General features: G+C 66.8%; 1 protein-coding gene across 1 annotated transcript; it reads right to left on the bottom strand.

The window, feature by feature from the left end:
• Nucleotides 1-324: 324 nt before the first annotated feature.
• Nucleotides 325-2,867, bottom strand: NEUROD2 (neuronal differentiation 2). Its single transcript, XM_071728806.1, has 2 exons — nt 2,678-2,867; nt 325-1,492 (listed from the first exon to the last, which is right to left on the bottom strand). Exon 2 carries the CDS (start codon nt 1,485-1,487, stop codon nt 411-413), a length of 1,077 nt encoding a protein of 358 aa, XP_071584907.1. The 5' UTR covers nt 1,488-1,492; nt 2,678-2,867; the 3' UTR covers nt 325-410.
• Between the last annotated feature and the right edge of the window lie 8,611 nt (nt 2,868-11,478).

Below are 11,478 nucleotides of genomic sequence, written 5' to 3'. Positions count from 1 at the left end.
GGGAGAAATAATTATAACAATAAATAACAATAAATAATAATAAATAATTAATAAATAATAAAATTTAATAATAAAACTAACAGTAAGAAGGAAAGGAATAATAAGAAGAATTAGATTATTATTAGAAAATAACAATAAATAATAAATAAAAAAATGATAAAACCTAACTAACTAATAATTATAATTTAAGGTAAGGGGAAATCCTCCCAAAAAAGCACTTTGTCCCCACGGGGCGCGGGGACCCGCCGCCGGGGCAGGGTCCCCATATTGCACCAAAGCCCACGGCGGAGCCCCGGGGGCCGGTCCGCGGGTCTGTGTGTCGCCCCCGCTCCTCCGCCGACCCCGGGGCCGGGGCGGCCGTGCGGGGAGGGGTCTCGGGAAGGAGGACGGGGGGCAGAGAGAGGGGGGTGTCAGTTGTGGAAGAAGGCGTTGAGCTCCTCGTACATGGGGCCCCGCTCGTGCGGGAGGTGCATGTCGTAGGGGAAGATGTTCTCGGAGTGGACCCCCCCGCGCATCCCCGCCGAACCGAAGACCAGGTTGTGTCCGGCGGGCCGGGAACCGGGCAGCGCCGAGTAGTGCATAGAGTAGTGGTAGCTTTTCTCGTGGTCGGGGGAAGAAGAGTCCTGCTTGAGGGAGAAGTTGCCGTTGATGCAGAGGGGGGGGCTGAGCCCCCCGTCGTACTCCGAGCTGTTGTAGTCGGGGGAGGTGTTGCCGTAGAGGCTCTCGTAGGCGGAGGAGCAGTAGCTGTGTGTCCTCAGCCCGTGGGCCCCGGGGGGGGCGGCGGGGGGGCACTGCCCCGCGGCCAGCCGCGAGCAGGGGTAGGGGTAGGGGTGGACGGCGAAGGAGGCGTTGGGGCCGTGGAAGCGGCCGCTCTCCTGCCCTTGCTCCGTCAGAAAATTGCGGGAGTTGAGCTGCAGGCACCCGGCCACCAGGTTGGTGGTGGGCTGCGAGAGCCCCTTGCACAGAGTCTGCACGTAGGACACCAGGTCGGGCCGCTTGCCCGAGCGCAGGATTTCGGAGAGAGCCCAGATGTAGTTCTTGGCTAAACGCAAGGTTTCGATTTTCGAGAGCTTTTGGGTTTTGGAATAACAAGGAACCACCTTCCGCAGGTTATCCAGGGCCGCGTTCAGGTCGTGCATTCGGTTCCGCTCCCGCGCGTTCGCTTTTTGCCTCCGCAGCTTGGAGCGCTCCAGCCGCGCCTTGGTCATCTTGCGCTTCTTGGGGCCGCGCTTCTTGGGCCGCTCGCCCTCCGCCTCCTCCAAGCCTTCCTCCTCCTCCTCCTCCTCCTCCTCGTCCCCTCCTAGCTCCCCTTCCTCCTTGCTCTCCCCCAGCGAACCCTCGGGGGGCTCCTCGGGGTGGGCGCAGCCTTTCCCCCCCCCTCGTTCCTCCTTCTCGCTGCGGGCATCCTCCTCGCACTCCTCGGCCCAGCCGGCGAATTTCGGGACTTCGGGGACCAGGCTGGGCTCGCTGAAAAGTCGCGTCAACATGGTGGCTGCAGCGGGGGGCAAAGAGCCAGGCGTTACCGGCGGCCCCGCCGCCCCCCGACTCCCCCACCCCCGACCCCGACCCCCCGGCCCCGTCAGCGGCTCCGCGGCACCGGGGGCGGCGAAACGAATTGAGCGCGGGGCCGCCCGCTGCCGCCGCCCGCACCGGCCGCCCGATACCGGGGGTACCGGGGGTCCCTCGGGGTGCGGCCATGTGCCCCCCCCTACGCTCCCCTCCCCCCCGCCCCGGGCTCCCCGCCGCCGCCGCCCGTGCACCGCTCCCACTCTCCCGCGCCAGCCGCGGCGGCCAACCCACGCCCCCGGCCCGGCTGGTGCCCCCCGCCCTCCCCGGCCTCCCCCCTGGCGCCCCGCGGGCCGGGCCTGGTGCCGCTGGCCCCTCTTTGACGCCTCCAACTTTTCCCCTCCGCGGGCGCGGAGCGGCCCCCGCCACGGCTCCGCCACCGTCGTCCCGGGGCCGGAGCGTCGAGGCGCGGTCGCCGCCCCCCCCTAATCCTTCCCCGTTCCCACTCCGGCCCGGTCAGCCCCTCCCGGACCTCCCCGCCACGGGGTTCCCCCCGCCCGCCGGAACGCGGCCCGTAAAATGCGGCGGCATCAACCGGCGGCGCGGCGGGGGGTGGCGGGGGCGGTGGCTGCCGGGGGCCCCCCGGGGGAGCGCGGGGGTCGCGGGCGGAGTCGGTGCTGGGGTCGACCCCGGGGCCGGGCGGCGCGGTGGGGCCGGGGCGGGGGGCACCGCCCGGGGCGGGGGCCGAGGGCTCCGGGGGGGGAGCGGGGGGGTGTCTCCGGCGGGTGGGGGTCCCCGGGGGCGGCGGCGCGGCGGCTCCGCGCTGATTTCGTTGATGCCGCTCGGCCGGTGCTGCCCGCTCCGTCCCGCCGGGACCGCGCAGTCCCGGGCGCGCCCAGCCCGGTGGTGAGGGGGGGACGGGACCGCGGCGTGGGGGGGGACAAAGCCCCAACAAGGCCCCCCGGGGAGGGGCGGAAAAAAAACCCCAACATCGGCGGGGCCGGCGGAGCGCGGGAGAACCGAGGGCAGGGAGAGAACGAAAGACGGGAGGAGGGGGGGGGGGAAAAAGGGCGAGACGTGGCGGAGAAACAAAATCAACATGGAAGTTGCCTTTTTTCCATTCAAGTTTCCTCCGCTGCCCTCCCAGCCCTCCACTTCTGACATAACTCACCTTCGGGCAGACCGGAGGAATTCTTATTTCATTGTTCCCAGCATCTTCTGGGAGCGGGACGCGGCTCCTTGAGGTGCTCCAGCCTCCTGCAGTCCTCTATCCAAAAGGAGGCGAGAGTGGCATCTCTACCCAGCAAAGGGGGTACCAGCTCTGCTGCCAGTGCCATATGGTTGGCACGTCATGCGCGAGAGCTATCACATGAGAGCTAATGATTGACATGCGCTTGCATTCAGGGAGATTTGTCTCTCTGGGGAAGGAGGACTCGCCATCTGTCACTCTGTACTCAAAAAAAAAAAAAAAAAAAAAAAAAACCACGAAAAAAAAAAAAAACCAAAAAAAAAAAAACCTCTTCCAAATCTCCAGCTCTGCCGACACGCCGCAAAATGGGACCCGGGCGAGATGCAGGCGATGGAGGGGCCGGGCTGAACAATGGAGCCAGCGGCACAGTGACGAGGGACACCGGCCATCCCGGCCGGGCCCGGTGTGCCGGGGGTGGCCAACGGGCACCGGAGGGGGGGAAATGCTGTAGGGACCCTGGTTGGGAGATGGCATCTGCGGCTCGCCGCAAAATACCGCGGTGGCTCGCCCGGGTCTGTCCCCACCCTCAGCCACCAACCCAACAGGGACGGCGGCCATGCCCGGGCCTGGCGTGGGCTGGGGGCTGCGGCCGGGCAGGGCTGGGGGAGGTGGTGATGGCAGTGCCCGGTTTGGCCACACCAGTGTGGACAGGGGGCTGCAGGGGCAGATGTGGGCAGGGCTGGTGGCTGTAGGGAAACATGTCCCTGTGAGGGTGGCATGTGGCCACCTCTGGCTGCCCTCTGGCCCACGGCCCCCGCTGGCAGCCCCTTGGCCCCACAGTCCCACCAGGGCTCTCTGCAGGCCCATGGCACACACAGACAGAGCCTTGGGCACACGCTTGCACACACACACACGCTTGTGCATGCACGTGTGGGCCCTTCCGTTTTCACGTGGGGTCCAGGCCCCCGTGAGTGTGGGTCCCATGGTGGTGGTGGCAGTGGCCTGGCCATGCTGTGGTACAGTTGGTGAGGCCTTTGTCTGCTGGGTGCCTCCTCCCCTGCCGTGGCCTCATGCCCAGGCCTGGCAGCACCCTGGCACCCTGAAACCTGTCCCTGTCACCCTCAAACCTGTCCCTCTCACTCCCTGAACCTGCCCCCCCCACCACCACACAGCCAGAAATTGCTGCTGCCAATTCCCTTGTGCCAGCAAACTGATGGTGGGTGGTGGGTGGCTTTGGGGAGTCAGTAATGGGTGTGTGGTGACCCCAGGAACTGGATCCTGTCCCCCAGTGCCTAGGACCTGGCTGCAGCCATTGGGATGTCCCCGTGTCCTCTCTGTCCCAGGGGATCAGGACGTGCTTGACTGGAGGTGCGTGGGCAGGGAAGGGGCAGGGGGTGCAGGGTGCTGGCCATGCAGCACAGGCAGGGGTGGCACGGCCACGGCCGTGAGAAGGGCAGGAACAGGGTGGCAGCGGTGGTTGTGCCCACAGGCAGACAAAGGGCTGGCTGTGCCTGGCCGAGGGGCTGTGCCAGCGGCGTCACCCGCTCCCCCGGTGCAGGCGTGTGACAGAGGGGCCTCCGCCGGCAGCGAGCGTCCCCCCACCCGCACCCGCTGCCGAACCCTCCGACTGTCACTCACGGCTGCGGCCAAGCAGATGGCACCTGGGCTGGAGCTGTCCTGCGGGGAGGCAGAGCCCACCCCAGCCGTGCTGGGGCACCGATTCCTGGGCAGACTCCCGGCCCCTTGCCCTGTGGCAGGGAACAGCTCCCGCTCTCGGTGCCATCTCCGTTTTGCCGGGTGGGTGTCACCCTGCCCGCAGCCCACCCTCGCCTGGTTCCCCTCCTCACGCTGCCAGCTCCGGGTAAGTCCCTGCTACGCTGCCCCCAACTCCCAGGCCAGGGGACCCCCAGCCTTCGGGGGGTGACAGCCCCACCCCAGCCCCGCTGCCCTCGGGCTGGCAGGGTCCCCGAGACCTGGCACAGACCCCTTGGGGGCACCAGGGCTGCTCGTGTTGATGCCATGGGGTCAGTAGCCAGGCTGGCCTGTGCAGGGACAGGGACAGGGACAGGGACAGGGACAGGGACAGGGACAGGGACAGGGACAGGGACAGGGACAGGGACCAGCCCCTGGCCCGGTGCATCAGTTACAGCCTAATTAGCGGGCAGGGTGGGCGCCGGCTCATCAGCATGCGCAGCGCTTGGAGGGAGAAGAAAGTGGAGACATGAAACAGGGAGAGGAGATGAAAGGGGAGCAGGGAGATGAAAACCCAAACTGCTGCCGTGTGCCGGGGCTGGGGGGGGGGAGAGGGAGGGGGCAGGAGGGGGTCGGGGCCTGTGCCGGGACACGGCCCATGGTGTGGGTATGACACAGCCCTGTGCTGTCCATGTGCTGTCCCCTCTGCCATGGCCGGTGGTGGCACAGGGCAGAGTGGGGAAGGGGCGGCTCCATCCTGGTTTCCTGGATGTCTTTTTTTAGGGAGGGGCATCCAGGGGCTCCCAGCACCCCGGCAAGGGGCTCTACAAGCTGGATCCTACCCAGCTCCTGTCCCCGTCCCACTGCTGGTCCCCGTGTGCAGGGTCTGGCATTCCTAGCACTGCCACCTCCTGTCCCCGGCCACGCCAGCCATGTCCCCGGGGCTCCGGTGGCACAGCGGTCCCTTCGGATGGGTCACGGAGCTTTTTCCTCCTGCAAAATCCACCTCCCGCGCCCCTTCCCCTCCCCCCCGCAGGAAGGTGACGATGAGGACGGGCCCTGGAGCGATGGCGGCTCCAACCCGGGGGTGGGTGCCAGGGGACACGTGGCATCCAAGGGACATGGCGGGGGCACAGAAGCGGGTCAGCACCGGCGGCGCCGGGGGTGGGAACCGGGCACCGGATGGTGCCAGGACCCGGCTGGGAGCCAGCTGGGCCCGTGGCGGCTCCCGGGGGCCTCGCATGCGGCGAGTTTGCCAGGGCTCAGCCGGCTGCCGCCTCCCCAGCGTGGCACGGCAGCCGCCCGCCTGGGTGACACCGTGCCACCCCTCCCAGGGGGGGCACCGAGCTGTGTCTCCCCCCTCCTCGCCGGCGGGGTCCCCGTCCCCCTCGGAGGGGCTGAGCCATCCGGGGCCCGGGCGGAGGCGCCGGGGGCGGCGGGGGGAGGCGGGGGCCGCGCTGCCAGATGGAGCCGGCTCCGCGCCGCAATATTTCTGGGAGGCGAAGGCTGCGGGGGCGGAGGGGGGGGGGGGGGAGATGGATGCGGTAACGCGCGGCGGAGCCACCGCCGGGAATGGCAGCCGGGAGGAGAGCGGCGGGAGCGGGAGCCCGGCCTGTCCCCGTCCCCGTCCCTGCGGTGACAAGGTGGCCCCGGGCCAGGTCCCCGCCGCATCTCCCTCGTGGGACCCGTCCCTGGGAGTCACCCGGTGAGCTGGGCCCCGGCTGTGGGTGGGGGGCGCGGGGGGACGGGGAAGTGGGTGCCTTGCTCGTCCCCGTGTCGCTCAAGGTCCCTGCAGCAGGGACTGTGGGGCCAGGAGGGGTCGTCGGGGAGCCTGGGATGAGGAAGCTGGTGGTGGAGGGAAACTGAGGCATGGAGGGAGGGGAGGGGTGGGATCGGGGTAGGGGTAGGGGAGGACTTTAAACAAATTCCTGGTTTTATTTTTATTTTGCTGGAGGAGGACGGGGAGATGCTGGCCTGGCTGCAGTTCCCGTTCCAACCAAAGCCCCAGCAGGGCTTGTGTCACCCTCCCTGGCCGGATTCTGCCCCCCAGGGCATCAGGACCCCCTGCCTGCCCCCCTGCTTGCGGGCTGGGGGCTTCTCAGGTGGTTTTTAAGCCCCACGTTGTTAATTTGGCAGATGACACCCTGGGAATTGTCCGGTGGGAAATTGCCAGAGCTGCCTGGTGGGTGGGGATGGAGGGTCCTGGGGCTGGGGAGAGGTGGTCCCAAGGGACTTGTCCCCCTCCACGCCCCTTTGTCACTCAGCAGTCATTGAGTTCATCCCTGCCAGGGTCAGCTGCTCTTTGGGGATAATCGGAGTGCTGGGACAGGGGGACCCTCAGGCTGGGACCCCCAGGGTGGCCACTGTCACCCCAGCAGAGCTGACAGCTGGTGAGGTAATAACACTGCCCTGTTGAGGTCACAATGGGCTGTGACATCACCACCGCTGGACTGTGATGTCACAAGAGCCCAGGAGCAGACAGGAGAACCACTGTGGCCACAGCATCCTCTGCCTGTGGCTGCCCTGGCTGGGCTGGGGGGTGCACAGGGGGTGGGTGCCCAGCCCGGCGCTGCCACTGGTGTGGGCATGGCTGAGTGAGCCCTGCTGGCACCCACCTCTGGCCCCCCTGTGGCAGATGGTGACAGCTTGGGCCCATTTCAGGGAGCTGGTGGGGCACGATGGGTGGGGAACGTGGTGTGTAGGGTGGTGGGGGCTGCCACGTCCCCACTGTTGCCCCCATGCCTGCTCCCCTCTGCACCCATGTCCTCAAAGCAGGGGGGAGGTGGAGAGTGGCCCTCCCAGAAATGGACTGGGTGGTGTCAGGCCTCAGTAGGGTGGGTGGGCACAGGGGTCATGGGGTGGCACCAGGGACAAGAGCAAAGGGACAGATTTGGGGCTGGGAGTGCCACCTTGGCCCTTGGGGGCTGATCCAATCCAGTGCTGCCATGGGGAAGCTTGGCTGTCCCTGCCAGCCCCCTCATATGGGGGGGACTGTGGGGCTTCCACCCCCATCCTGGGGTGCTTGGGAGTCTCCTGTCCCTGGGGACACTGAGGACCTCATCCCTGGGGACATTGGGGACCTCCATCTTGGGTGAATTTGGGGACCTCCTTCCTGGGGAGCAGTGGGGTCCCTGAGCCGGGGGGTGTGTGTTTGAGTAGATTTGGGGGAGCTCGCCATGGCGACAGGGCGCCGATGACGACAGTCGCCATGGCAACGGGCCGGGCCACGCAGCTTCGCCATGGCGGGCCCATCCCGTTGCCATGGCGATGAGCCTGGCACAGCGAGTCGCCATGGAGATGGCCGAGGGATGGAGCGGTCCCATGGCGGGGGGACCCAGGGGCCAGGCCAAGCTTTTGGGAGGGGGTGATACTGGGGAGAGGGGTCCCGGGGACCGAACCCACCCCCCCTCCCACGCGTGGGGCCTCGCACCCCACCGGTGCGGCGCGGCGTGGGGCCGGTGTCGCCGCGTGCCGCCGCGTGCCCGCCGCCCGGGTTCATTTGCACGAGGCTTTTCCACTCCAGTTCCCACCACCATCTGACAAGCCCAACTTCTCATTTTCAGAGTAATCACTCCACTGCACTAATTGCACATGCAAATATGCAAATTCGTATTAATTAATTACTATACTAATTAGTTCTGTGGTATTTGCGAGTAATAAATCATTCGGAGGGAGCGGGAAGCTGGAGACCTGGCCCATTTACACTTCGCATAAAAATTTAATAGGCGCTTGGGCTGATCCGGGACAGCCACGCTTAAAGGCACAGAGCTGGCCTGGCACGGCCTGGCGTGGGGGGCACCGGCCCCCCAAACCCCGGGTGGGAGGGGGCAAAAGGCTGTGGAACAGGGGGGAAAAGGGAAAAGGAAGGAAAAGGCGCCAGGGAGGAGGGGGGGTGGGCGTCTCGGGGGGTGGCTCTGTGCCCAGCGGCTGCGGTAGCCCCAGCTGTCTCCTCCTGGGGAAACTGAGGCAGGGAGGGGGGGGATGGGGCTCACTACTGCAGCACCCCGTGCCCCCGGGGTGGGGTTCTGCCCCTCTGGATGTAAGGAGACCGCCAAGGATGGGGTGCTGGGGGGGGGTCACCCCACTCTGCAGCCGCTCCTGCTCCCGCCAGCCACCGCCGCGATGCCACCGCGACCACGCCGCCACCACACAGCCGCTCCCCGCCGCCACCTTTGGGGATTTTGCAAGCCTTTAATTGTCGTAAGCACAGATTAATTAAGCAGCGATAAACACAAACCCATGCATTATTGATGACTAAGGGTGAGTTCAGGTTGGTGCAAACGTTGTAATTAAATCTAAACCTCAAGCTGCCCATTGTTAACGGACAAATTACATTACTATTGCGACATGTGTCGGGGCGCGCGCGGCTGGGAAGGGGCTCGTGCCCCCGCACCACGACCCCCCCTGTGCCCCCTTCCGGCCCCACCGAGGGGGAGAGGGGACAGGGACAGGAGTGGGGACCCCCCCTCTGGATGCCTCCATTGGCTTCGCTGGGCCCTTCTCCATCCTGGATCTGTGTGCGCTGAGGACGCCCCACAAGGGGCCTGGCACAGGACGAGGGACGTGTCACCAGCTCCTGGTCCCGTGGGGATACACAAGGACCCACACCCTCGTGCACATGTGCACATCCCTGGCTCATACATGCACACACGGATGCACGCTCGTGTACCCTGGCACACGTGTGCACCCCCCTGAACAGCCCCACCCTGCAGCAGAGCAGCCCCTACCCACAGGGCCCTGTGCCCCTCCACCCCAATGTCCCCACAGTCCCCGTGTCCCCTGCACAAGCAGAGCCCCTGGCCCCAGGCTCTGCTCACCCACACACCCCTCCGGATGGATCTGCACCTGGCAGCCCCATTGCCAAGACCCCCCTGTGTGGGGACATCGTGGCTGTGGCACCCCCCAACCCTTCCATGCCACCCACTCGTGGCCCTCTGAGCAGCCACATCCCCCGGGGGCCCCCTTGACTGGTGACAATGACACCAAGGGATGGTGGGGACACTGGGTGGGTGAGCCCGGCTGGCTGCGCGTGCCCGGCTCCCGGCTCGCCCCCCAGCCCGGGCAGAGGGGGAGGGGGGGGGTTGGCAGCTGGTCCCTATTTATTACCCAGTCATGGTTAAATTGGTTTATAAATTAACAGATGTTTTAACTTTAGTCTTTCTTCTGGGAACTGAGGCAGTGAATGGGGCTGTGCTGGCGGCAGGGCACCAGGAGAGCCTCGTGGGTGGGGACAGCGTGGGTAAAACCCCCCCTGGCAGGGCACATCAGGGGCACAGGGATGGGATGGGCTGGGGGGTCCCCTGGGGTCCTGCCTCACCAGGGAAAGGGTGGATGGGGCCGAGGGCATGTGCTACAGGTGGGGAAACTGAGGCAAGGCTGGTGCAGGTGTCCCCCAGCAAGAAGAGACCCCTGGGATGCCCCTCCTGGTGTCACCCCTGCACCCCCTCCCTCCTTGGGCACCCCGGGCTTGCACACCCTGGTCCCCCCCAAGCTGTAACCACCCAGACCACCCCCCCAGGGCAGGCAGACCCCAGCACCGGCCTCTGTATGCATAGACCCCCCCAAGCTGGCACTGTCTGCCCAAGTGCCCATCCCAGGGGTGTTGTCCCACACCCCCCGGGTCCCCCAGCCCCCCCGATCGGGAAGCACCGGGGGCTGCCAACCAGGAGGGCACCAGCCGTGGCTCTGCTCCATCCCCCCCCCGGTGCCAAAACCCTTGAGCCCGTTCCCAGGGTTGCGCTGGCCATGCCAGCCCCGGGGGGGCCATGCCAGCCCTTTTATGACAGTCTGGGCACTGCCGGGCCACCGTTGTCACCGCCGTGCCAGTCCCGGGGTGGGGGGGGGCATTTGCCACCTATGTGCCACCGGGCCAACAGGCACAGCCGGGCTGGTGGGGGTCTCGGAACCAACCAAGCCCCCCACCCCAGTCCTTCCAGCGCTGCTCTGTGCCTCGGTTTCCCCACCGCACACAGGGGGTGCAGCCGTATTTGGGGAGGGGGCAGCCCCCAAATCCTCCTTCCTTTCTGCAGCGCCCCAGGCTTCTCGTTGGGGGGGATTCCCAGCAGGTAAGGGGTTAAGGCCCCCGCCCCCCCGCCCGCCTCCCACTTCTGCTCCCACGGCTGCTCCCACGCCTGTTCCCGGCACCTCCTCTGCTCCCGGAGGAGCATCTGCCCCCCCCGCCGCTAGAGCTCGGAGGGAGGGGATGAGCCCGGGGGGGTCCTGTGCCTTGGGGGACTGCACCTTGGCGGGTCCCGGGGTCGGGGGGCTCGGGATGTAAAGCCCCGGGGGATCTCGGGAGCGAGATGGGGGTGATACCCCAGGAGTGACACCTCGGGCAGGGCACCCAGGGGTCCGGAGAGGGATACTCAGGGTGAGGAGCACTTTTGGGGGGTGGCACCCACTGACCGCCCCCCCAGGCCCCGCCCAATTTCTCCTCCCCCTTCACCGCCCAGGCCCCGCCCCCCGGCCTCCCCTTTTGGACCGGGCAATCGGTGTTCCCGTGTCCTCCTGTCCCCGCGATGCTCCGACCCCCCCCCCCCGATTCCCTGCTCCCACTGTGCCCTGTCCCCACCGTACCTTGTCCCCATGGCCCCCTGTCCCCACCGTGCTCTGTCCCCACTGCGCCTCATCCTCATGGCACCTTCCTCCCACGAAGTCCCATCTGGAAGACCCCATCCCCCCGTGCTGCCCACGCAGCCCTGCAGCCGCCCTAACACCACGCAGCCCCCACCCCTTCTGACACCGTGGCCCCACCGCCCCCGTTCCCGTGGCCCTGGTGTCACTCCCTGGCAAGCTGTGGCTCCTGGTCGGTGCCCGCTGGTGGGGACCGAGGTGGCGGGTGCTGCTTCCCCAAAACCTGCTGCTATTTTTACTCTCTCTGCAGGAGGATTCGCTGCCGCGTGGAGCTGCAGCCCCCGCCACACGACACGGGGACGGGCACGGTGTGGCAGAAACACGGGTGACTCTGTCCCTGCACGCCACGGAGCAGCCCGGGTGCCCATGGCACCAGGATGACCTGGCGAGGAGCGGGACCGTGTGTGGCACATGTGGCACACGTGTGCTCAGAGCCCCGTGGCACGGAGGGGGCTTGG

The sequence above is a fragment of the Heliangelus exortis genome, chromosome 29 (genome assembly GCF_036169615.1).
Source record: "Heliangelus exortis chromosome 29, bHelExo1.hap1, whole genome shotgun sequence".
Classification (NCBI taxonomy): Eukaryota; Metazoa; Chordata; class Aves; order Apodiformes; family Trochilidae; genus Heliangelus; species Heliangelus exortis.
This window is presented reverse-complemented; position numbering and strand designations above follow the sequence as displayed.